Source organism: Oncorhynchus mykiss, chromosome 9, assembly GCF_013265735.2.
Source record: "Oncorhynchus mykiss isolate Arlee chromosome 9, USDA_OmykA_1.1, whole genome shotgun sequence".
Classification (NCBI taxonomy): Eukaryota; Metazoa; Chordata; class Actinopteri; order Salmoniformes; family Salmonidae; genus Oncorhynchus; species Oncorhynchus mykiss.
This window is the reverse complement of record NC_048573.1, coordinates 66,899,641-66,927,107: the sequence shown is the minus strand read 5'-3', so window position 1 is coordinate 66,927,107 and position 27,467 is coordinate 66,899,641. Positions and strand designations below refer to the sequence as shown.

Sequence of the window (27,467 nt, the reverse complement as noted above, 5' to 3'; positions counted from 1 at the left end):
TTGTGTTGGAGTGGAGGAAGACAAAGCAGCAGAGATTGACCTGTACCACTGCCCCAACTGTCAGGTCACCCATGGGCCCTCTGTCAGTAAGTCCCTCTTGTCACTTTCAATTTGATTTCCAGGCTGTCTTGTTATATTTTACATGCATTTCAGACCTGTTTGAATCTATTGCATCAGGTGTGCTAGTTCTGAATACTTTTAATTACGTGGAATGGCTGGGGGTACTCAAGGAGAGGTTTAGTAAACCCAGCTCTACAACCCAGCTCTACAGGAATGCACATGCCAATACACCTGCCAATACACATGCCATTTCCTCTGAGTCTTTGGCCTTCTGGTCTGCCTTTAGTAGTGTGGTTCTGGTTGTAATCCCAATCTGTTGTTGTCCCCTTTATGTTCTGCAGTGAGAAAGCGGCGTGGAGGAACCAAGCAGGCTGATGCTGCAGCCACTGGAGGAAGAGACACTTCTGGTCAACCGGTAAAGACTGGCACTCCACAGTTTGTCAGTGAGCTACGTAGCCGCACCTTCCCAAGGTAAACCTCCCATATTACATTATGTCTATACAGTACATGTTCATTCTCTTCCACACTGTCTTTATATCTACTATTTACATTTCCCTATAATCACCCCCTCCCAGAGGAAGAACCCAATCTGACACCTAAATTAATTCAAGCGTATAGCTTCTGCTTGCGTACATATATTTGTCTTACTTTTTAACTCGGCAGTGTTGGGAATGGGCTCGTTAGTAAACATTTCAATGTAAAGTCTACACCTGTTGTATTTGGAGCATGTGATCAGAAACATTTTAACATTTTAATTTTATTTGACATACAGTATAGTGTCTCAACTCTATCCGAGTGGTCCAGAATATGACCTTTTTAAATCTGCATTTTGTATTCAGTTAATGTATCATTGTGGAGTGACACTAATAATTATTTCTAGCTCTACAGTTCTGCCCTGGTTTTCTCCGTTGAAGTAATAATAATAAGACATTTCATTTGTAAAGTGCTTTTCTCACACCTGAGACTCTGACGAAAATAACAAATAAAATGGTCATTTTCTATAAAGCTCTGTTTTTAACTGTGCCTTAAACCAGGCCAGAAACTCTGCAGCCCTGATAGTGTGCTGGAAGTGTGTTCCACAGCCAAAGAGTCACACAATTGAAAGCCCTGTCATCCATATCAAATTGTATTGGTCACATACACATGGTTAGCAGATGTTATTGCGAGTGTAGTGAAATGCTTATGCTATTAGATCTGACAGTGCAGCAGTATCTAACAGGTAATATCTAACAATTCCACTACAAAACTTACTCTTTAACAAATTCCACAACAAAACCTAATACACAATCTAGTAAAGGAATGAGATAAGAATATATAAATGTAAAATATATGGATGAGCAGTGACAGAGCGGCTAAGATGCAGTAGATAGCAAAGAATAGATAGTGAAGGGTACGTTATATACATATGAGATGAGTAATGTAAGATATGTAAACATTATTGAAGTGGCATTATTAAAGTGACTAGTGTTCCATTTATTAAAATGGCCAATGATATGTCTGTAGGTAGGCAGCCGCTTCTTTGCTAGTGGTGGCTGTTTAACAATCTGATGACATTGACATAGAAGCTGTTTTTCAATCTCTCTGTCCCTGCTTTGATGCACCTGTACTGACCTCGCCTTCTGGATGATAGCGGGGTGAACAGGCAGTGGCTCGGGTGGTTATTGTCCTTGATGATCTTTTTTGCTTTCCTGTGACATCGGGTGTTGTCGGTGTCCTGGAGGGCAGGTAGTTTGCCCCGGTGATGCGTTGTGCAGACCACACCACCCTCTGGAGAGCCCTGCGATTGTGGGCGGTGCAGTCGCCGTACCAGGCGGTGATACAGCCCAACAGGATGCTCTCAATTGTGCATCTGTATAAGTTAGTGAGGGTTTTTGGAGACGAGCTACATTTTTTCAGGCTCCTGAGGTTGAAGAGGCGCTATTGCGTGTGTGTTCAGTGTCCAGTCTGCTGTGAGGCTGCTGAAGGGAGATGGACCTGGATGAACGAAGGGTGTGTGTGGGGAAGGAGGGTAGGATGAGGTCAGGCAGGTACTTGGGTCCAGAGTTGTGGATAGCTTGGTTGGTGTGAACCAGAATTTTAAAGTCAACGCGTGAGCATATGAGGAGCCAGTGGGTAGGAAACGTGCAGCACAGTTCTGGACATATTGTAGCCTTAGGCACTTGGCAGATGTGCCAACAAACAGGGCGTTATGATAATCCAGACGGGATGAGTTGCTCAGCTTCAGGCTGTGACGTCATAGGTCTAACGTGGCAATGTTCCGTAGACGGAAACACACTTGATGTGGGTAGAATTTTGCATCATAATACCATGACATCCACATTGAGTTTACTGTCAAATTGTGCGCATGTTGATTTTGTCCATCCGCACCAGACGCCTTCATGATATAAAAGTTAAAATACCAAAAGCAACTGTTAACCAGCTATATTAATTTGGGGACAGATCGAAACACATGGACATTTAGCTAGCTTGTTATTGCTTGTTGTTGCGGCAATACCAGTTTCTTTAGCTAATCCACTCACTGTACTCATGTGCCAAAGAGACTGGCCTTTGTCATCTTCATATATGAACATTCCATCATTAATGAGCTCGAGGAGAACTGAGGAATTCATCCTGATTCGATAACCCTCACAGCGATCCTCCAATCACACCGATTTATGCAAATATTGGAACTTTTTTCTCCACAGAACACATTGCTATCTGGTTGTTCACATCTAAATTCTCAAACTAAATACATACTGCAATTCCAACCACAAAAACGTCTTAGTTTTTTTTGTTTTTAAGCTTGCTCATTTCAACTTGCCCATGTAACAGCAAAATATTAGTTTTTTACTTTGTTATAAACACTAATTCAATTTGAGGCAACACATGTTGTCATGGAAAATATTCATGTTATTGCCAACAAGCAATGAGCAACTTCGCTGTAAAATCCAGTGCATATTAAACGTTGAGATTCCCGAAAGGCCAGTCTCTTTTTCACTGGCAAAGAGTGGAATGTTAACTACATAGATTGGTACTCAGACTAGCGGTGTTTGCCTATTCTAGTTATTCAATTTCTATATGTCCCTCACGCTCTCCCAATCTGTGTTTTGTTCAGTGCTGACGAGGTGCTGTTGAAGCCGTCGGGGGCCCAGCTGACTGTGGAGTTCCTGGAGGAGCGTTCCTTCAGTGTTCCCGTGATGGTCCTCAGGAGGGACGGCTTGGGCATGAGCCTTCCCCCGGGGAACTTCGGAGTCAATGACGTAGAGCACTATATTGGTAATCCTCCCTGTTTTTAGGGCCCTTTTGGTTTTACATGCCATTATTTTGATATGTGGTGGTTTTTACCCACATAATTAAATAGAACACTGAGTTATATTCTCTGCTATGGTACCTTTACCTACCTTAGTTGCATTTATACATGATTTATTTACCTTTATTTAACCAGGCAAGTCAGTTAACAACATTCTTATTTTCAATGACTGCCTAGGAACAGTGGGTTAACTGCAGAACGACAGATTTTAACCTTGTCAACTCGGGGATTCGATCTTGCAACCTTTCGGTTACCACTAGGCTACCTGCCGACCCATGCACTGACTAGAAGTTACCCTGGATAATAGCGTCTGCTTAATGATTGAAATGTCAATGTAAACCTCCCACAGTACACCTGCTCTTCAACTAGTCACATCTCAACGACATTTCATTACCATAGGAGATGTGACCTAGTGTAGGTTATCAGAGTAACCTAATGTCTTATCTCCCGCAACACTTTTTATTTGGAGTTGTATATGATCATGGTTAGGGCTGTGGCGGTCATGACATTTCTTTAGCCGGTGATTGTCAAGAAAATAACTGCAGGTCTCACGGTAGTTGCCCGTTAATTAATGTAAACATATTTAGCTTCTCCTGGCTTCCACCTAAAGCCTACCTAAAGCCTACAAGCCACTGATACATTTTTAAAAAAAAAGTCTAATACATCCATGTTATATAGTCTACACATCACGTTAAAGCCATTATTTATTTTAGACAGAATAGCATACTATGCCTTGTCCTTATGTTAGGCCCTGATTTGTCTATGCCATATGGCTGTGGGCAACACTAGTTCATTTAGCAGGCAAGATTTGCTTAGAATTCCATGGCATTGTTTTATATGTTATAGTATGAAGAATACAATTGAACATAGCTGAATAAAATAGAAAGGATATTTTCTCCAAACAAATTCTGAGTGCACACTAATCTGTGTTGAGCGGTGATTTATGTAACTTTAGTTGTGATACAAATGTTGGGCTTAATATTTAGATGTTTAATACGGCTGCATAATGCAACTCTAATGATGATTTGAAAAAAGTTGCATGAAAGGCATGAGCTCTGCTCTGTTTTTTGCACATCTGTTTTTTTTTTTTCATCAGTCTCTCATTCACAATTTGACAAGTATTTGATAATTCCTTGAATTTCCCGGAGGCATCCCCCCTAACCCATGCCTTTTGTGGACAGTGGCCATTGTGCTGAAAATAATAATTATAATTCCCATGCTCCAGAACACCTCACTCAAATTTTTATTTTTATCTTTTAAATTTTACCTTTATTTAACTAGGCAAGTCCGTTAAGAACAAATTCTTATTTTCAATGACGGCCTAGGAACAGTGGGCAGAACGGCAGATTTGTACCTTGTCAGCTCGGGGGCTTGAACTTGCAACGTTACGGTTAATAGACCAACACTCTAACCACTAGGCTACCCTGCCCCCCCAAATGTCTCTCCGTCACGTGATTGGGTCTTTTCTCACAGGCTACAAGTGAAGAGGGTTGGTTTTCGCACCTGCGCGCATCCCATTCCGAGGCGCATATTGAAGATATTGGAAAAACTGTCCACAAATACTTTTCGTGAGCCAACAAGACGAGTAGGCCTAAAAGCACTAGCCTATGTCAATCTACTATCCCCCAATGTACAAAAGTCGACCTATTCTGTGTGAGAAATAAATATTCCAGATATGGTCTGGAACAGTTGTGGGATGTGATAGATCCCAAATCAATGCAACCACTACCATCATACAAACTTTTTTAAGCAATGAGGCTAACACAACAGACCAGAATGTTTTAGCTGGTACTCAGTGTAGGTTATCAGAGTATGTAACCTAGTGTTGATAAACTAATAGGCTATTTCTTTACATTGTAAGCGCAGCAATGCGCACATGGCAGTAGGCTATAAGTGTGAATGTTCCATTAGCGGGATAACTCCATTCTCAAAAGTGACTGCAAATGCCATTATGCATATAGTGATTTTATTAGAAAGGTGCATTTTTATGGTGAAAATGATCTTCCCAAAACTAGAAACTCACGCGCTGCGTATATATGCCAGTTAGGCTCTACACCCGTTGAAAAGCGAATTAATGTGCTTCATTTTGAGAAGTTATTTGGCCACTTTAGTTGTGATGTTAACCTTATTAAAACATATAGGCCTATGGGCTTGACTACATGAGGTGTGATACTGACCTTATTAAAACATATAGGCCTATGGGCTAGACTACATGAGGTGTGATACTGACCTTATTAAAACATATAGGCCTATGGGCTAGACTACATGAGGTATGATACTGACCTTATTAAAACATATAGGCCTATGGGCTAGGCTACATGAGGTGTGATACTAACCTTATTAAAACATATAGGCCTATGGGCTAGACTACATGAGGTGTGATACAAACCTTATTAAAAAATATAGGCCTATGGGCTAGGCTACATGAGGTATGATACTGACCTTATTAAAACATATAGGCCTATGGGCTAGGCTACATGAGGTATGATACTGACCTTATTAAAACATATAGGCCTATGGGCTAGGCTACATGAGGTATGATACTGACCTTATTAAAACATATAGGCCTATGGGCTAGGCTACATGAGGTGTGATACTGACCTTATTAAAACATATAGGCCTATGGGCTAGGCTACATGAGGTGTGATACTAACCTTATTAAAACATATAGGCCTATGGGCTAGGCTACATGAGGTGTGATACTAACCTTATTAAAACATATAGGCCTATGGGCTAGGCTACATGAGGTGTGTGACTATGATTTGAAAAAGTCGCAAAAAAAGGCACGAGTTTCTTGCCTTACTGCACACAAGCTGGGCATCATTCAGTGATGGGCTAATAGTGTCACCCTTCAGACTATTCTTGATTTTCTTAGTTTTGATTTAGAATGGACATTATCATGCACCTGTATCAAAACAGGGGCAGCAGAAAAAAATGTCATGTAATCTATGCACTTAAATAGTGAATGGAGGACGCTTTTCTCATGGTTCAATTTCATGCCAGCCAGGTAGGCTATACTCCTGTTGTAAAGAGAAGCAATGTGCTTAATATTAGGAAAATTGAGAAATGTATGTATGTATGTATGTATATATATATATATAGTGAGCGGACCAAGTCATTGGGCGTCACTCTAAAGCGGGAAGGTGGAATAAACGAGTCAGGAGTAGGTTTTCTTGATTGAACACAGTTCTCTATTGAGGGCATTGGGTCAACACAAACACTCCAACATAATCAATGAAAATCTTCCAAGGAAAAACATACATCTTCTTCTCCAGATGAAACAAGAACACAATAGGATTATCTTTAAACTACAACAAAAGTCACGAGATTGTCACCGTCTTAGTGGTTCTTCCTGGATAGCTCCTCTCTCTCGGTGGCCATCTTCCAGAGATAGTTTCCCCCCTCTCTGCTGGTTCCATTCTCTCTCTTATAGGGGAAGGAGAGTATGTCATTAGTACCGTCAGCTGTGCTTAATTGCCTCTGGTTACCTTGTCTCCCATGCCTTGTTGGGCTACTATCCATGAGCCCAGCCTGCCCTCTGGTGGTCCTTCCACAATATATATATATATATGAATGTACATACATACACACATACACACATACACACATACACTAGGCCTAGCCTATAGAAAGCTGATGGCATCCTCTTTTTAATAGAGGCCATCACTCTGTTTTCGCACATAATTCCATAGCCTATAGAAATGTTGCGCAACATGAGCTCATGGGCTCTCATGATGTGTTTGATTAGATTTTCAGTTACATTTGCATTGATGTCAGAGTGATTAGAGGGACAATAGAGTACTGAGTACCAGGCAGTTAGAAAGTTTGGTAGGCTTCTAATGACCATCAGCAGCATGAAATCAAATGTATTGGTCACATACAGGTGTTTAGCGTCAGACCTTGGAGAAGCCTAATTACCGTGACTAAACGGTCACGTTGAATTTGACTGCCACCATGACTCGTGACCGCTGGTGTGGCGGTAATACGCTCACCGTAACAGCCCTGATCGCTATAGGATAATAAAGTCTGGGGAGCAGCAAGATGTGATTATGTGTTGATTGCGTGTTGTCTGTAGGTCCAGACAGGGTGATTGATGTGATTGACGTGTCTCGCCAAGCTGACCTGAAGATGTGTCTAGGGGACTTTGTGGAGTACTACAACAGCCCCAACAGAGACCGAGTCCTCAATGTCATCAGCCTGGAGTTCTCTGAGACCAGGTACACTGCTTGTTCTTGGGTCACTTCGATCCACTCATTGGTTGGTATTGGTCTTTAGGGGTCTTCCGGTCCACTCATTGGTTGGTATTGGTCTTTAGGGGTCTTCCGGTCCACTCATTGGTTAGTATTGCTTTCGAGGGGTCTTCCTTGTCACCAGTACATCAGTTGGTTGATCAAAAGTTACATTTTGCCAGAGCCATACTGAGAGTGTAAGAAATGACTTGGCATAATAATTGTTTCTGCAGAAAATAATATTTTAATTACTGTTGTAAAATCTGGTGTTTTTAAATATACAAAATGTCAATGTTCTGTACCAGGCTGTCCAATCTGGTGGAGACTCCAAAGATAGTGAGGAAGCTATCGTGGGTAGAGAACCTGTGGCCTGAGGAGTCAGTGTTTGAGCGGCCCAACGTCCAGAAGTACTGCCTCATGGGGGTCAAGGACAGCTACACAGACTTCCACATCGACTTCGGAGGCACCTCTGTCTGGTACCATGTACTACGGGTAAGAAGAGCGCCGTTATGGGACAATTGGGGGCCAGATTGTGAAAAGGGACAGTTGGCACTACGCAATCTTACTGCTGTGCTGACATGCACAATTGGATAGTTACACACGGAGACTCTTACCTCCCTCACTAGCTTTAAGCACCAGCTGTCAGAGCAGCTCACAGATCACTGCACCTGTACATAGCTCATCTGTAAATAGCCCATCCAATCTACCTCATCCCCATTCTGTTATATCTTGTTCCTTTGCACCCCAGTATCTCAACTTGCACATTCATCTTCTGCACATCCTACCAGTCCAGTGTTTAATTGCTATATTTTAATTACTCTGCCACCATGGCCTATTTATTGCCTTTACTTCTCTTATCCTACCTTATTTGCACATGCTGTGTATAGATTTTTCTACTGTATTATTGATTGTATGTTTGTTTACTCCATGCGTAACGCTGTGTTGTTGTATGGGTCGAACTGCTTTGCTTTATCTTGGCCAGGTCGCAGTTGCAAATGAGAACTTGTTCTCAACGAGCCTACCTGGTTAAATAAAGGTGAAATAACAAATACAAAACATTAAGAATACCTGCTCTTTTCATGAGACTGACCAGGTGAAAGCTATGATCCGTTAATGACGGTACTTGTTAAATCCACTTCAATCAGTGTAGATGATGAAGGGGAGGAGACAGGTTAAAGAAGGCTTTTTAAGCCTTGACGCAATTGAGACATGAATTGTGTATGTGTGCCATTCAGAGGATGAATGGGCAAGACAAAAACATTTAAGTGCCTTTTGAAAAGTTATGGTTAGTAGATGCCAGGCGTAAAACAGTTGCTGTGACCGTATTACCGCCACACCGGCAGTCACGAGTCATGACCGCAGTCAAATTCCCTGTGACTGTTGGTCAAGATAATCCCAATCCAAAACTGTGAAAATGAAGGGCGCTGATTTGTAGCCTACCAAACCTGCTAAAGGCCTGGGACTCTGCTCTCTATTGTTCCTCTAATCACTCTCTAAACCAGTGGTCCCCTACCGGTTGATCTCCAAGCCATTCCTAGTCGATCGCCAAACATTTCTGTGAAAAACCCAACAATAATGCCTTGTCTTCCTATTTGTTTGGAGCTGTTGACGGTAGATGCACTTGATTCTGCAGTCCTAGTGCCTCTCCCCCCCCCCCCCCCAAAAAAACTATATTAATATATTTTTTTTCATTCTGATTTTTCAGAACCCTCAGCCACCCTACTTCCCAAGGCTATGCTAATGTTATTATTTGTGGCTTGCCTTTTTTAATATCAAGGCATATTTCACTTTTTCTGGTCATAGGAGTAACATGACACTTCCTCATGTCATTTCTCTCCTGTTCTATTGGTTTTCTTATCTTCCTAGTTGTTGTATCTTTATATCTTTCTAAGTTTCTAACAGAGATGGGGTTGCAACTCAATATTAGGAAGGTGTTCCTAATGTTTGGCATACTCACTATATAGAGGTGTTATGGTAGATTTAACATTTAAATGTATTTTATCCATTACTGCCTATACGTTGTTCATAATTGTACGTGCTGTGTCTGCCTGATGGATGAAAATGAGCTCTGCTGCTAACATGCTGGCCAGACAGGTTCTGTGCATGGGTTTGCATTAGACGTCAACCGATTTAGGAATTTTCAATGCCGATACTGACTGTTGGAGGACCAAAAAAAGCCGATGCCGATTTATAAAATGTATTTTTCTTTTTTTTTATGTATTTGTAATAATGACAATTACAACAATTCTGAATAAACACTTATTTTAACTTCATATAATACATCAATAAAATCTATTTAGCCTCAAATAAATAATGAAACATGTTCAATTTGGTTTAAATAATGCAAAAATAAAGTGTTGGAGCAGAAAGTAAAAGTGCAATATGTGCCATGTAAGAAAGCTAATGTTTAAGTTCTTTGCTCAGAACATGAGAACATATGAAAGCTGGTGGTTCCTTTTAACATGAGTCTTCAATATTCCCAGGTAAGAAGTTTTAGGTTGTAGTTATTATAGGAATTATAGGACAATTTCTCTCTATACGATTTGTATTTCATATACCTTTGACTATTGGACGTTCTTATAGGCACTTTAGTATTGCCAGTGTAACAGTATAGCTTCCGTCCCTCTCCTCGCCCCTACCTGGGCTCGAACCAGGAACACATCGACAACAGCCACCCTCGAAGCAGCGTTACCCATCGCTCCACAAAAGCTGGGGCCCTTGCAGAGCACGGGGAACAACCACTCTAACTCTGAGTGAGTGACGTTTGAAACACTATTAGCGCGCACCCCGCTAACTAGCTAGCCATTTCACATCGGTTACACCAGCCTAATCTCGGGAGTTGATAGGCTTGAAGTCATAAACAGCTCAATGCTTGAAGCACAGCGACGGGCTGCTGGCAAAACGCACAGAGTGCTGTTTGAATGAATGCTTACGAGCCTGCTGGTGTCTACCATCGCTCAGTCAGACTGCTCTATCAAATCATAGACTTAATTATAACATAATAACACACAGAAATAGGAGCCTTCCGGAAACTATCATCTTGAAAACAAGATGTATATTTTTTTCAGTGAAATACGAAACCGTTCCGTATTTTATCTAACGGGTGGCATCCATCAGTCTGAATATTCCTGTTACATTGCACAGCCTTCAATGTTATGTCATAATTACGTAAAATTCTGGCAAATTAGGCAGCCCAAACTGTTGCATATACACTGACTCTGCGTGCAATGAACGCAAGAGAAGTGACACAATTTCACCTGGTTAATATTGCCTGCTAACCTGGATTTCTTTTAGCAAAATATGCAGGTTTGAAAATATATACTTCTGTGTTTTGATTTTAAGAAAGGCATTGATGTTATTTTTCGCAAATACGCACCGCATCGATTATATGCAACACAGGACACGCTAGATAAACTAGTAATATCATCAACCATGTGTAGTTATAACTACTGATTAAGATAAGTTTAATGCTAGCTAGCAACTTACCTTGGCTTCTTACGGCATTCGCGTAACAGGCAGTCTCCTCATGGAGTGCAATGTAATCAGGTGGTTAGAGCGTTGGACTAGTTAACTGTAAGGTTGCAAGATTGAATCCCTGAGCTGACAAGGTAAAAATCTGTCATTCTGCCCCTGAACAAGGCAGTTAACCCACCGTTCCTAGGCCGTCATTGAAACTAAGAATGTGTTCTTAACTGACTTGACTGGTAAAATAAAGATTAAATAAAGGTGTAAAAAGAAAACGATAACGGTGTCCAAAAATACCGATTTCCGATTGTTATGAACTTGAAATCGGCCCTAATTAATCGGCCATTCTGATTAATCGGTCGACCTCTAGTCTGCATGTTGATTTTGTCAATCTGCACCAGACGTGTTAAAATACCAAAACCAACTGTTAACCAGCTATATTAATTTGGGGACAGGTCGAAACACATGGACATTTAGCCCGCTTGTTGTTGCTAACACATTTGTCCTTGGAGATTAACATTGGGTTGTTATTTTACTTGGATTGCATATGGTCTTTTTTTAGCTGGAACTTTGTAGAAGTTTTATCCATGTTGAGTCATACAAAATCATGTGTTCTCTACTCCGATAAAAAGGGGAAACCTAGTTCATTTTTAGTTTGTTTTCATTGATAAGTTCATCCTTCTTCTGTGGATTTTATATGGTAGTTGGCAACCTACTTTAATGTGCATTACGGCCACCAACTGGAGTGTGGATCTTTCAATCACCACCGTGGGTATGAGTAGATGGGAGAGGCGGGACTTGCAGCACATCAAGCGTCTGAAATGGAACCACGTTCTATGTTAGTGCCAGGCTATGCAGACTCAGGCTATGCAGATTCAGGCTATGCAGATTCAGGCTATGCAGACTCAGGCTATGCAGACTCAGGCTATGCAGACTCAGGCTATGCAGACTCAGGCTATGCAGACTCAGGCTATGCAGACTCCCGCGAGCAGTTTGGATGAAATTATTATATCAAATGTATGTGTACATTTTATTTTGCAACTATCGCACACGCAACGTGGCCAGTCTGATCAGCATGCAAAGCTTACGTTCATGTGGAATAAAATGTTGATCAACTGAAAGGTTGATTTAATAAGCACTGTTCGATAAATGTATGTCTCTCTCTCTCAGGGTGAGAAGATCTTCTACCTGATCTCCCCCACGCCGGCCAACCTGGCCCTGTTTGAGCACTGGAGCTCCTCGTCCAATCAGAATGAGATGTTTTTCGGGGACCAGGTGGACATGTGCTACAAGTGTTCCGTCAAACAAGGAAACACGCTCTTCATCCCAACAGGTATTCGCCCTCGCTCTTCATCCCAACAGGTATTCGCCCTCGCTCTTCATCCCAACAGGTATTCGCCCTCGCTCTTCATCCCAACAGGTATTCGCCCTCGCTCTTCATCCCAACAGGTATTCGCCCTCGCTCTTCATCCCAACAGGTATTCGCCCTCGCTCTTCATCCCAACAGGTACCTGGCACCGATAATCATGCCGCGCTCAGTCGCTTAAGTCACTCATTTGACCCATTCTAACATTCAATCAAACAGTAACTTGGATGCCTGTCTGCCTGCTTTGTATAGCAAGCCATGGCCACGGGACTCATTCTGTAGGAGTGATCCATTTTTGTGAACGGGGTGGTTTACCCAATAAACTGTCCTGTGAGTGTATGTACAGGTGACAGTCCTGGTACCGGCCTGCTATTGTGTTTGACATGCAGAACATTTCTGGTGGAGTTCGTCAGAACTCAGTATATTATGTGCGAATAGTACATGCATAAATTAATAGTTTAACTGTATATGTGTGAGTTGTTCACATGTACCTGTGTGTGTGTCTCAGGATGGATCCACGCTGTGCTGACTCCTGTGGACTGTGTGGCCTTCGGAGGGAATTTCCTACACAGCCTCAACATTGACATGCAGCTCCGGTGAGTCCCTTCACCCCTGCCTCTACCTAAAACAGTCACATCACCTACGGTACTCCGCTTTCCTCAACTGATCTTAGCAGCCTCTCTCTCCACATCAAAACTAGAATGCCATTTGGAAAAATGCTCAAGCAATACATGGCGGCAGGTAGCCTAGCGATTAGAGCGTTGGGCCAGTAACTTGTCGGTTTGAATCCCCGAGCCGACGTGGCTCTGTTGACGTGCCCTTGTTGCTCCTATAATTGACTCTGGATAAGAGCGTCTGCTAAATGACTCAAATGTAAATTTATATTACCATTGTACCAGAATAGAATGTATAGTATGTATTCCTATTATAAATTGGGTGGTTCCAGCCCTAAATGCTGATTGGCTGACAGCCGTGGTATTTCAGACCGTGTACCACGGGAATGCCAAAACATTTATTTTTACTGCTCTAATTACTCCGCGTTGGGTCGTGTGTAAGAACAGCCCTTAGTCGTGGTATATTGGCCATATTTTTATCCAAGATGGCGTAGCAGTAAGTCGTCCTGTCGTGTCGTGTCCCTTGTATATATCGTTTCTTTTTCGTTTTTTTACATATTTTTCTAAGCATATCTCTTTAAAAACATTTTGCTAAACCTAAGCTTCCAATACTCTCCTGCAACCCGCCTCACCCAATGTAGCTATTTTTCCTAAAGTATTTATATTTACTTCGGAACCGGAACCCCTCAACTGAAGCTAGCCAGCTAACCACCAGCTGTGCTAGCGGTCTTCAGCTAACCGGTCATCAGCTAACCTTTAGCTCGGAAAGCTCTCGCCAGTTCGAACAATGCGACTCTAACCAGAGCATAACGGACCTATTTATTTTTCATCCCCGGATTCCCACCGCAAACGGAACATTTCTCAGCTGGATCTTCACAACTAGCTATCTAGCTAAACCGCAACCCCGGATGATTACTCCTGGCTAGCGTTTCCACCCACTTAGCTTGAAGCTAGCCCGGCCAGCGCACCTGTGCTACCACCGTAGCATACTCCTGGGCTACAATACCCGGGCCCACGACCGGTCTATCGATGTCACCGCATGAAGAGGAATAAACAGACTCACCCCATCGCGACGTCCCCCAAAGGCTAACTCTCTAGCCCTCGCTATCTCCCTGCTTGCTAATTCGGCCTGCTAACTGCTAGCTTGTCCAGCTCCGGTCCGCTAACTGCTACCTTGTTTAGCCCGGGCCTACAAACTGTTAGCTTGTTAGCACAGGCCTGCTAACCGTCTGAATCGCCGCGTCCCAAACACTCACTGGATCCATATTTACTTTCTATCTCTTTTTGATTTTTAACTTGTTTATACCTTCCGGAAACCTGCCTCACCCAATGTGATACGGAATCGCTATTATTTTTAATTTTTAGTACACACTCAAGAACCCCCAGAAGCTAACCAGCTAACTAGCTACAAGCTATTTAGTCATTGTTAGTTTTTTTTAAACCTGGATAACACTCGCCAGTCCAGCTTCCCTGCCCCATCCACCGCTGCCCCCTGGACACTGATCTCTTGGCTACATAGCTGATGCACGCTGGACTGTCCATTAATCACGGTACTCCATTCTGCTTGTTTGTTTTATCTGTTGGCCCCGTTGCCTAGTCAACGCCATTTTACCTGCTGTTGTTGTGCTAGCTGATTAGCTGTTGTCTCACCTACTGTTTTAGCTAGCTTTCCCAACTCAACACCTGTGATTACTGTATGCCTCGCTGTATGTCTCTCTCAAGTGTCAATATGCCTTGTATACTGTTGTTCAGGTTAGTTATCATTGTTTTAGTTCACAATGGAGCCCCTAGTTCCACTCTTCATACCCCTGATAACTCCTTTGTCCCACCTCCCACACATGCGGTGACCTCACCCATTACAACCAGCATGTCCAGAGATACAACCTCTCTCATCATCACCCAGTGCCTGGGCTTACCTCCGCTGTACCCGCACCCCACCATACCCCTGTCTGCGCATTATGCCCTGAATATATTCTACCATGCCCAGAAACCTGCTCCTCTTATTCTCTGTCCCCAACGCTCTAGGCGACCAGTTTTGATAGCCTTTAGCCGCACTCTCATACTACTCCTTCTCTGTTCCGCGGGTGATGTGGAGGTAAACCCAGGCCCTGCATGTCCCCAGGCACCCTCATTTGTTGACTTCTGTGATCGAAAAAGCCTTGGTTTCATGCATGTCAACATCAGAAGCCTCCTCCCTAAGTTTGTTTTACTCACTGCTTTAGCACACTCTGCTAACCCTGATGTCCTTGCTGTGTCTGAATCCTGGCTCAGGAAGGCCACCAAAAATTCAGAGATTTCCATACCCAACTATAACATCTTCCGTCAAGATGGAACTGCCAAAGGGGGAGGAGTTGCAGTCTACTGCAGAGATAGCCTGCAAAGTAATGTCATACTTTCCAGGTCCATACCCAAACAGTTCGAACTACTAATTTTGAAAATTACTCTCTCCAGAAATAAGTCTCTCACTGTTGCCGCCTGCTACCGACCTCCCTCAGCTCCCAGCTGTGCCCTGGACACCATTTGTGAATTGATCGCCCCCCATCTAGCTTCAGAGTTTGTTCTGTTAGGTGACCTAAACTGGGATATGCTTAACACCCCGGCAGTCCTACAATCTAAGCTAGATGCCCTCAATCTCACACAAATCATCAAGGAACCCACCAGGTACAACCCTAACTCTGTAAACAAGGGCACCCTCATAGACGTCATCCTGACCAACTGGCCCTCCAAATACACCTCCGCTGTCTTCAACCAGGATCTCAGTGATCACTGCCTCATTGCCTGTATCCGCTACGGAGCCGCAGTCAAACGACCACCCCTCATCACTGTCAAACGCTCCCTAAAACACTTCTGTGAGCAGGCCTTTCTAATCGACCTGGCCCGGGTATCCTGGAAGGACATTGACCTCATCCCGTCAGTTGAGGATGCCTGGTCATTCTTTAAAAGTAACTTCCTCACCATTTTAGATAAGCATGCTCCGTTCAAAAAATGCAGAACTAAGAACAGATACAGCCCTTGGTTCACCCCAGACCTGACTGCCCTCGACCAGCACAAAAACATCCTGTGGCGGACTGCAATAGCATCGAATAGTCCCCGTGATATGCAACTGTTCAGGGAAGTCCGGAACCAATACACGCAGTCAGTCAGGAAAGCTAAGGCCAGCTTCTTCAGGCAGAAGTTTGCATCCTGTAGCTCCAACTCCAAAAAGTTCTGGGACACTGAAGTCAATGGAGAACAAGAGCACCTCCTCCCAGCTGCCCACTGCACTGAGGCTAGGTAACACGGTCACCACCGATAAATCCATGATTATCGAAAACTTCAATAAGCGTTTCTCAACGGCTGGCCATGCCTTCCGCCTGGCTACTTCAACCTCGGCCAACAGCCCCGCCCCCCCCCCGCTGCTCCTCGCCCAAGCCTCTCCAGGTTCTCCTTTACCCAAATCCAGATAGCAGATGTTCTGAAAGAGCTGCAAAACCTGGACCCGTACAAATCAGCTGGGCTTGACAATCTGGACCCTCTATTTCTGAAACTATCCGCCACCATTGTCGCAACCCCTATTACCAGCCTGTTCAACCTCTCTTTCATATCGTCTGAGATCCCCAAGGATTGGAAAGCTGCCGCAGTCATCCCCCTCTTCAAAGAGGGAGACACCCTGGACCCAAACTGTTACAGACCTATATCCATCCTGCCCTGCCTATCTAAGGTCTTCGAAAGCCAAGTCAACAAACAGGTCACTGACCATCTCGAATCCCACTGTACCTTCTCCGCTGTGCAATCTGGTTTCCGAGCCGGTCACGGGTGCACCTCAGCCACACTCAAGGTACTAAACGATATCATAACCGCCATCGATAAAAGACAGTACTGTGCAGCCGTCTTCATCGACCTTGCCAAGGCTTTCGACTCTGTCAATCACCATATTCTTATCGGCAGACTCAGTAGCCTCGGTTTTTCGAATGACTGCCTTGCCTGGTTCACCAATTACTTTGCAGACAGAGTTCAGTGTGTCAAATCGGAGGGCATGCTGTCCGGTCCTCTGGCAGTCTCTATGGGGGTGCCACAGGGTTCAATTCTCGGGCCGACTCTTTTCTCTGTATACATCAATGATGTTGCTCTTGCTGCGGGCGATTCCCTGATCCACCTGTACGCAGACGATACCATTCTATATACTTTCGGCCCGTCATTGGACACTGTGCTATCTAACCTCCAAACAAGCTTCAATGCCATACAACACTCCTTCCGTGGCCTCCGACTGCTCTTAAACGCTAGTAAAACCAAATGCATGCTTTTCAACCGATCGCTGCCTGCACCCGCATGCCCGCCTAGCATCACCACCCTGGATGGTTCCGACCTAGAATATGTGGACATCTATAAGTACCTAGGTGTCTGGCTAGACTGCAAACTCTCCTTCCAGACTCATATCAAACATCTCCAATCGAAAATCAAATCAAGAGTCGGCTTTCTATTCCGCAACAAAGCCTCCTTCACTCACGCCGCCAAGCTTACCCTAGTAAAACTGACTATCCTACCGATCCTCGACTTCGGCGATGTCATCTACAAAATGGCTTCCAACACTCTACTCAGCAAACTGGATGCAGTCTATCACAGTGCCATCCGTTTTGTCACTAAAGCACCTTATACCACCCACCACTGCGACTTGTATGCTCTAGTCGGCTGGCCCTCGCTACATATTCGTCGCCAGACCCACTGGCTCCAGGTCATCTACAAGTCCATGCTAGGTAAAGCTCCGCCTTATCTCAGCTCACTGGTCACGATGGCAACACCCATCCGTAGCACGCGCTCCAGCAGGTGTATCTCACTGATCATCCCTAAAGCCAACACCTCATTTGGCCGCCTTTCGTTCCAGTACTCTGCTGCCTGTGACTGGAACGAATTGCAAAAATCGCTGAAGTTGGAGACTTTTATCTCCCTCACCAACTTCAAACATCAGCTATCTGAGCAGCTAACCGATCGCTGCAGCTGTACATAGTCTATTGGTAAATAGCCCACCCATTTTCACCTACCTCATCCCCATACTGTTTTTATTTATTTATTTACTTTTCTGCTCTTTTGCACACCAATATCTCTACCTGTACATGACCATCTGATCATTTATCACTCCAGTGTTAATCTGCAAAATTGTAATTATTCGCCTACCTCATGCCTTTTGCACACATTGTATATAGACTCCCCCTTTGTTTTCTACTGTGTTATTGACTTGTTAATTGTTTACTCCATGTGTAACTCTGTGTTGTCTGTTCACACTGCTATGCTTTATCTTGGCCAGGTCGCAGTTGTAAATGAGAACTTGTTCTCAACTAGCCTACCTGGTTAAATAAAGGTGTTCTCAACTAGCCTACCTGGTTAAATAAAGGTGTTCTCAACTAGCCTACCTGGTTAAATAAAGGTGTTCTCAACTAGCCTACCTGGATAAATAAAGGTGTTCAACTAGCCTACCTGGTTAAATAAAGGTGAAATAAAAATAAAAAAAATATTCCACACACCCCTTGGGCCTTATTGCTTAAATACCAAATGTCTAATACCATTATCTCTGTGTTCTCTTCCAATCAGAGCATATGAAATAGAGAAGAGGTTGAGTACAGCAGACCTGTTCAGGTTTCCAAACTTTGAGACAGTGTGTTGGTATGTTGGCAAGCACCTGCTAGACACATTCAGAGGTGAGGCGCTTCATCATAAATCATTGTTTTTCCCCACCTCTGCTGAACTGCATTTATTTGGGCAATGTTTGTCAGGAACCTTGTAACTTCTATACTGGTCTACTTTACAGGTCTGCGAGAGAACCGCAGACACCCTGCTTCCTACCTGGTCCACGGAGCCAAGGCCCTCAACAATGCTTTCCGCATGTGGACACGCAAAGAGGTGATTCTTTATTGTAGGCCCCCTTATGAATGCATTAATTAAGCCTTTATAGCAGCTACATAAGACATAATAACACCTGTCATAGGCAGTCATAAACATTATGAACAATGGCATGAAGGTGTCATGAAACTAGTTATATTGGGCGCAGTAGTCTTTGTTTTGTGATGTTTTTGTGCTCTGGCCAGTCGCTGACTGACCACGAGGTGGAGATTCCAGAGACCATCGAGACTCAGCGTCTAGTGAAGGACCTGGCCAAGGAGATACGACTGGTTGAGGTAGGCAGGGGGAAATATTTCATAGAGTACACTGACCGAGCCAAGCTACTGGGCTGGCCTGGTTGTTCGTCCACCATAGAAAACATCTGAGCCAGTGTAGTTCAGGTCGCACCTATAGTGTGAGGCACTATCAAATTTCAGTCTGGCTTACTGAGACTACGCCGTCTTCTCCTGTCTGTCACCACAGGACATCTTCCAGCAAGGCCGTCCTGCGGCTCCTTTCACCTCTACACAGGGCTTCCCCACCCCCCTCCCCAAAGCCTCCCCTCTAGCTGTCTCCCAGAGTCCAAGCCGCCCCCCAGGGAGGAAGAGAGGCCCCAAACCCAAGGATATGTCCCCCAGCCCCAAGAAGAAGGGTCAAAAGGGCTTAATGAAAGAGGCAGGCGAGTTGGACCTCCTGGAGATCCACACCAAACACACACTGAAGAAATTCCAATGTGGTAACAAGAAAAACAAGAAGAAGGTATGACTGATTGTTCAACAGTCCTTTTTACCTCAACATTTCCCTCTCTGGGACAAATAAGGTTGAAAGTCTAAATGTACTTTGGCTCTCAGCCTCACATTGTTAATGTGTATTATAGTGAAATGCTGACAGGATTGTGCCATTCCTCTCCTTCTCCAGTTAGAGCTGCCTCAGGAGTTTGCAGGGAAAATGAGCAAGAGCAAACTGAAACTGGTGCTGACCAACGGCAAAATACAGGGGTAAGACTGGGAGGTCAGGAGACTCTTCAGTATCTTCACGCCAAATCTTCATCTCTTTTTTTCCCTCACCCTTTCTCACTTTTTCTGCCTGCCTCTGCCTCTCTGCCTGCCTCTGTCGGCCGGCCTGCCTGCACCTCTCTCTCACTCTCTCTCTGTGTGTGTGTGTGTGTGACTATCTGCCTGCCATCCTCTCGGTCTGCCTGCCATCCTCTCGGTCTGCCTGCCATCCTCTCGGTCTGCCTGCCATCCTCTCGGTCTGCCTGCCATCCTCTCGGTCTGCCTGCCATCCTCTCGGTCTGCCTGCCATCCTCTCGGTCTGCCTGCCATCCTCTCGGTCTGCCTGCCATCCTCTCGGTCTGCCTGCCATCCTCTCGGTCTGCCTGCCATCCTCTCGGTCTGCCTGCCATCCTCTCGGTCTGCCTGCCATCCTCTCGGTCTGCCTGCCATCCTCTCGGTCTGGCTGGCTCGCAGTATGCCTGGCTCGCTCGCAGTATGCCTGGCTCGCAGTCTGCCTGCCGTCCTCTCTGGCTGTCTGCCTCCATCTCTGTCTGTCTCTGTGTGGCTGGCTGTCTGCCATCCTCTTTGTCTGTCTGTCTGCCATCCTGCCTCGTCTGCCTGCCATCCTGCCTCGTCTGCCTGCCATCCTGCCTCGTCTGCCTGCCATCCTGCCTCGTCTGCCTGCCATCCTGCCTCGTCTGCCTGCCATCCTGCCTCTCTGGCTGTCTGTCTCTCTGGCTGGCTGGTGCTCTGCCTGCTTGGCTGGCTGGTGCTCTGCCTGCTTGGCTGGCTGGTGCTCTGCCTGCTTGGCTGGCTGGCGCTCTGCCTGCTTGGCTGGCTGGCGCCCTGCCTGCTTGGCTGGCTGGCGCCCTGCCTGCCTGGCTTGCTCGCTGTCTGCCTGCCTGGCTGCCGTCCTCTTGTCAGGTGGCGTCCTCTCTGGCTGTCTGCCTCACTGGCTGCATGCTTCTCTCTGGCTGTCTGTCTGCCTGCCTTTCGCTGGCTGGCTGGCTCTCTCTCTCTCTCTCTGTGTTCTTGCTACATTTCAGTGTCATCCATCCTTATTTCTGCCCACAGGAAGAAGGGAGGTCGTTCAGGCATAAGTAACAGTGCGGGCCGTGCCTCTCAATTCCAGCACCATGCTATGGGAGGGTCTAACTTGTCAGATTTTGAGTCCGAGGACGAACTGCAGATTGATGAAACTCCCCCTCCACGACGCAAGGCTGGAGGATCTAGCAAGAAGAAACTCAGTGGTGAGAGAGTACATAATCTAATTTGAATGTAATATGTAGTGGGGAGCACCTGCTTCAGAATAGCATTCATTACTAAAGCCTACAACAGTTTTCTGCTCCTGTTGGGGCATTCAGTTCATCCTACTGAGCCTTGAGGAGGAAGGTTTTTAAAGAGTTCTTTGGGTCAGTGAGTGTTATCGTTATTAAATTGTATTGGTCGTATACACACTGCGAGCCAGGCCTAATCGCTCAACATCAATGCCCAACCTCACTAATGCTCTTGTGGCTGAATGGAATCAAGTCCCCACAGCAATGTTCCAACATCTAGTGGAAAGCCTTCCCAGAAGACTGGAGGCTGTTATAGCAGTAACGGGGCGACCAACTCCATATTAATGGCCATGATATAGAATGAGATGTTAGACGAGCATACTGTTGGTCATATAGTGTATTGTGCGGGGTAGGTTCTGTCGGTTGGTGGCGCCACAAACTAGAACCCACCTCATGTCTGTATGCCTAGATCGTGGATCTCCCACAGATGGATCGTGAGCTACTAGTAGCTACCAGCCAAGCAATTCTAAAAGTACATGCTATTTTTTCATGTGTTCCATCATTAACTGTGATAAACATAAAGCTCCCTGCTGCTATTCAATCAAAGCCACAGTGTCATTATGCCACCCCTGGTTAGCCAAACGTTACACATTATCTGAGGCGGCAGGTAGGCGTGTTGGGCAAGTAACCGAAAGGTTGCTGGATCGAGTTCCCAAGCTGACAAGGTAAACATCTGTCATTCTGCACCTGAGCAAGGCAGTTAACCCACTGTTCTCCGGGCTGGGTTAAATGCAGGAGACACATTTCAGTTGAATGCATTGTTGTACAACTGACCCTCTTTCTTTCCCTTTCCAAATACATTTCCAGCAATATTGTCTGTTTATCACTCTGTATGTACCAGTTAATGGTGCCAATGATGAACAGTCTGGTGGCTAGACAAACTATTTTACAATGTTATCTGCAAAGCTGGCTTACCTGACTGAACTAACAAAGATTATTGGCCATTGTTTTACAAACTCTGCCATGACTTGTTGCAGCAGTACGCCTCATAGCAGAAACATCGCTAGACCGACACCTTCCTCTCTTGCTAGATGTGCAATTAAAATGGAATTACACACAAAATCGAATGGTCTTCAACATCCATTTTCATGAAAATACTAAATATAATTTTTATGGGGCCTGTCATGCCAAATACTGTTTATTAACCATTATTTTACCAGGTATATTGACAGAAAACACATCTCTTCTACTCATCCCCAGGTAATTTGTATACATGAGAAGAATGTGCCTATTTGAAAGCTATATATATGAAGTAGCTTGGGACATGTTTATTTTTTAAAAGTAGCTCTTGTGCAAGAAAAGGTTGGAGACCCCTGGCCTAGATCGTATTCCATCAGGGCACACTTGGCAACAAAATTAACATTAACAACCCTTGTCCCCTCAGGTCTCCCCCGGAAGCTACCAAGGGCCAAGCCTTGCTCTGACCCCCATCGCATCAGGGAACCCGGAGAGGTTGACTTCGACATTGAAGAGGACTACACTACAGATGAGGAGGAGACCATGACTGTCCATGGAGTGAAGGGTGGAGCCGGGGGCATCCTGGACCTGCTGAAAGCCAGCAAACAGGTGGCAGGGCTGGACTGTGCTCTCAGGTAGGACCTGCATCGCAATTCCAGACACTTAATCAGCACTCTGAATACATTTTGTTTCAGACTATCATGTATTTTTATTTTTTGCTTTCGGAAGTCAAGTGGATAATGGAGCCAACGAAATGTGGAAGATGAATGTGTTACTCTTTACTTCCATTAACATTACCGAGAAGCTTGGACGACTTGCGTAATCAAAGTTTTTGCAACAGATCTAATTTGAATTCTTACTCAAACTACTTCTCTCTCCTATCTATCTATCTATCTATCTCTCTCTATCTCTATATACACCCTCCAGTGAGGAAGCGCCAGCCTCTCCCAGCACACGAGAAGCCATTCAGGGCATGCTCTCCATGGCCAACCCTCCTTCCTCTTCCTCCTCTTCTTTGTCATCCTCCTCTTCCTCCCCTCTCTCTGTCTCTGGAGGGCTGTCTGAGGGACTGGGATTAGTCAAAGAGAAAGGAGGGAGAGCCGTGTGGGTGACCGGAGACAATAAGAGCAGAACAGGAAGTGCCTCTAAAGAGAAGACAACGTTCCAGCGCCCCGGGAAGCGGCCTGTCAAGCGGCCGGTCCGTCACCTTAGTGATGAGGAGAGCACAGATGAGCAGGAGACTCTTGGCACCTGTTTTAAAGACGCAGAGTATGGTGAGTCATAGGCTGTGTGCGTCCATATGACACCCTAGTCCCTATATAATGTACTACTATTAACCAGGCAAGTCATAGGAGGAAGGAGCACTGCTGCCCTCGCCCTGGGGCCATTCATTTTGGAATGGTTTCAAATAGGGCTGTGGTGGTCATAACATTTTGTCAGCTGGTCATTTTCTTGCAAATGACTGCCGGTCTCACAGTAATTGACTGTTAATTAACATGTTTACGTTCTCCAGGCTTCCACGCCTTTGGAATAACTCAATTTTTTTTTAAATGGAATAAATATAATTTTAATATAGCCAACACCATCACAATAATATCCATTATTTGGGAGGGAGAGAGAGAGACTCTCCTCTTCTGCTTTTGTGGTAAGTAATTAAGGTGATATCTAATCAATTGAAGATGGAATTAAAATGACAGGATTTAAATGAGAAAGAAAAGGTAGCCTCCTATTCTGGTTCTGAAATTAACGGAGTTGTTGTGTGTAGGCCCAACTGTAGGACGGTGAGAAGCACAACGTTATGGCTAGCCTTTATTAGCCTAGTTTCTCTCAGGTTGATTCAGTCAAGACGGGTAGGCCAACTATGTAATCAGATGGGATGATGATGATAAATAACTAGCAAGAAGCGAGTCTAGTGCCAGATAAGGGTTTGGGTCTCCCTCTGCCTGCTCCGAGCCTCCAGTGCATAAGCGGCTTGTGGATTTCAAGTTTGGGGAAGCTTATTTTCACCATTAAAAATGTACCTTTTTATAATAAAGCATTCCGTGCATCATCACATTTGCAAACTTATGTAAGAGAGCTTCTATTCCTAATGTGATTCAATTTGATAGTCATCATTTACACTAGTAATATAACTCAATCAATGTTGGTAAAAGAGGCCGCTGTTCAATGCAGCGAATAGTGGCTTAAAGTAGGCTAGGCTATATCAGATACATTTCTCCTTTTCTTTCCACAGGGAAATGTTAGAAACACATTTCATGCAATTCCCCTATACTTTATGTGTCTGAAGACATTAGCACAATCTTTTTTTTTAATAGGACAGACATTTTAAGGTAGGCTACTTTGCTGACTGACGAACAGATCAATAAAAATGATGTTGTCTGATCCATGTAATCGGCCTTCATACAATATGACGTCCATCTAACCTGGAGGAGGAAATGATTGTCAAAAACAAACGTGGTACTGACCCAATGAGAGACAGTGAATTTGCACACTCACCAGGGATATGGCCCATGTTCTCCGCTAGTGCCAGTAAGATAGGCTACTGTTTGCTCAAGTTGAGCATTTTGATATCTAAAAGACAGATTGGAGTCTTTTCATTGCCATCTCTTTATAGCAATAGCCATTTGCTTTCCAAAAATGTTACCACAATTTGTATTTAAAAAGAAATATATATATTGCAATATCCCTGGCTGGGTCTCGGTTTTTCACTGACAGTCACAACTCAACAATATACTTATATATAACTCTGAAGCCATGACATAATTTTCTGGAATTTTCCAAGCTGTTATATATACACACACACACACACACACAGTGCCTTGTGAAAGTATTCGGCCCCCTTGAACTTTGCGACCTTTAGCCACATTTCAGGCTTCAAACAAAGATATAAAACTGTATTTTTTTGTGAAGAATCAACAAGTGGGACACAATCATGAAGTGGAACGACATTTATTGGATATTTCAAACTTTTTTAACAAATCAAAAACTGAAAAATTGGGCGTGCAAAATTATTCAGCCCCCTTAAGTTAATACTTTGTAGCGCCACCTTTTGCTGCGATTACAGCTGTAAGTCGCTTGGGGTATGTCTCTATCAGTTTTGCACATCGAGAGGTTGGATGGAGAGCATTTGAACAGCAGTTTTCAGTTCTTTCCACAGATTCTCGATTGGATTCAGGTCTGGACTTTTACTTGGCCATTCTAACACCTGGATATGTTTATTTTTGAACCATTCCATTGTAGATTTTGCTTTATGTTTTGGATCATTGTCTTGTTGGAAGACAAATCTCCGTCCCAGTCTCAGGTCTTTTGCAGACTCCATCAGGTTTTCTTCCAGAATTGTCTTGTATTTGGCTCCATCCATCTTCCCATCAATTTTAACCATCTTCCCTGTCCCTGCTGAAGAAAAGCAGGTCCAAACCATGATGCTGCCACCACCATGTTTGACAGTGGGGATGGGGTGTTCAGCTGTGTTGCTTTTACGCCAAACATAACGTTTTGCATTGTTGCCAAAAAGTTCAATTTTGGTTTCATCTGACCAGAGCACCTTCTTCCACATGTTTGGTGTGTCTCCCAGGTGGCTTGTGGCAAACTTTAAACAACACTTTTTATGGATATCTTTAAGAAATGGCTTTCTTGCCACTCTTCCATAAAGGCCAGATTTGTGCAATATACGACTGATTGTTGTCCTATGGACAGAGTCTCCCACCTCAGCTGTAGATCTCTGCAGTTCATCCAGAGTGATCATGGGCCTCTTGGCTGCATCTCTGATCATGAGCTAAAAGTTTAGAGGGACGGCCAGGTCTTGGTAGATTTGCAGTGGTCTGATACTCCTTCCATTTCAATATTATCGCTTGCACAGTGCTCCTTGGGATGTTTAAAGCTTGGGAAATCTTTTTGTATCCAAATCCGGCTTTAAACTTCTTCACAACAGTATCTCGGACCTGCCTGGTGTGTTCCTTGTTCTTCATGATGCTCTCTGCGCTTTTAACGGACCTCTGAGACTATCACAGTGCAGGTGCATTTATACGGAGACTTGATTACACACAGGTGGATTGTATTTATCATCATTAGTCATTTAGGTCAACATTGGATCATTCAGAGATCCTCACTGAACTTCTGGAGAGAGTTTGCTGCACTGAAAGTAAAGGGGCTGAATAATCTTGCACGCCCAATTTTTCAGTTTTTGATTTGTTAAAAAAGTTTGAAATATCCAATAAATGTCATTCCACTTCATGATTGTGTCCCACTTGTTGATTCTTCACAAAAAAATACAGTTTTATATCTTTGTTTGAAGCCTGAAATGTGGCAAAAGGTTGCAAAGTTCAAGGGGGCCGAATACTTTCGCAAGGCACTGTGTATATACATACATACACACACACACACACTTGCACTCACTCACGACATTACCGAAAGTATGTGGACACCTGCTTGTCAAACATCTCCTCCTTCCAAAATTATGGGCATTAATATGGAGTTGGTCTCCCCTTTGCTGCTATAACAGCCTCCACTCTTCTGGGAAGGATTTCCACTAGATGTTGGAACATTGCTGCAGGGACTTGATTCCATTTAGCCTCACACACACACGCCACTCTATCAACCACCAGGATGCGTCAACCACCATTCCTGTGATTGGTAGATGGCAGGTTGATTGGCGGGCCGGACACCGCGAACACTGGGTACTGGTAAATACAACACAACCAACTAACAGCATAACACACAGCTCTCTGTGCGGGTCGCTAGAATATTGTGGGCGCTCCTTATTTATCAAAGTTTGTATGAAAGAAACTCATAGCTGTATTTGCGTTTCATTGACGATTGGGCTCAGTCATAATTTGTGGCTAGCATTAGTACATTTGATTACAGTGGTGAGTGAGAATGACAAATCAGTGGCTGATAACGCATCATCTGTTGCTGAACGACAGCACCTCATAGTGTGTCGCGGAGTGCTCTTCAAGAAAACTGCATTAAAAATATCCAGTAAACCGCAAGGCACCCGGGCATCTCCCAGCTGCCAAGCTGAGCAGAGACCGCTGCTAAGCAGAGAGCGCCCTAAACCGAGAGCGCAGTTGCACTTGGCCAAATAAATTCAAGTAATTTATGCATTTACGCTGACAGGTCGCGACCCATCATTAACAGGGTCGTGACAAGGGCCGGCCCTGTACCTTCTGCCGCGCTAGGCGAGACACACATGCAGTTGTGGTGTGTTGATTGGGGGAAAACATGTTGGCTGAAGAAGTCTCAAAGTAAAGGTGGATAATGAAAATAGAAGTTTCAGAGAATAGTGTAAAATAAGCTTTGTCGG

At 44.3% G+C, this 27,467-nt stretch overlaps 1 protein-coding gene across 2 annotated transcripts in view; it reads left to right on the top strand.

Annotated features, from left to right (window-relative positions):
• Positions 1-27,467, top strand: part of LOC110532714 (histone lysine demethylase PHF8) — a 34,173-nt gene that overhangs the window by 1,745 nt on the left and 4,961 nt on the right. The window contains exons 3-17 of one of the 2 annotated variants that reach the window (XM_021616814.2): positions 1-86; positions 402-531; positions 3,155-3,315; positions 7,425-7,566; positions 7,884-8,070; positions 12,214-12,376; positions 12,918-13,005; positions 18,589-18,695; positions 18,806-18,897; positions 19,083-19,172; positions 19,360-19,635; positions 19,795-19,874; positions 20,946-21,121; positions 22,593-22,800; positions 23,093-23,439. In XM_021616814.2, coding sequence (XP_021472489.2) covers positions 1-86; positions 402-531; positions 3,155-3,315; positions 7,425-7,566; positions 7,884-8,070; positions 12,214-12,376; positions 12,918-13,005; positions 18,589-18,695; positions 18,806-18,897; positions 19,083-19,172; positions 19,360-19,635; positions 19,795-19,874; positions 20,946-21,121; positions 22,593-22,800; positions 23,093-23,439 — 2,333 coding nt within the window. Of the gene's footprint in view, positions 87-392; positions 532-3,154; positions 3,316-7,424; positions 7,567-7,883; positions 8,071-12,213; positions 12,377-12,917; positions 13,006-18,588; positions 18,696-18,805; positions 18,898-19,082; positions 19,173-19,359; positions 19,636-19,794; positions 19,875-20,945; positions 21,122-22,592; positions 22,801-23,092; positions 23,440-27,467 lie in introns of both variants that reach the window. The other variant, XM_036988768.1, reaches the window with a different exon arrangement.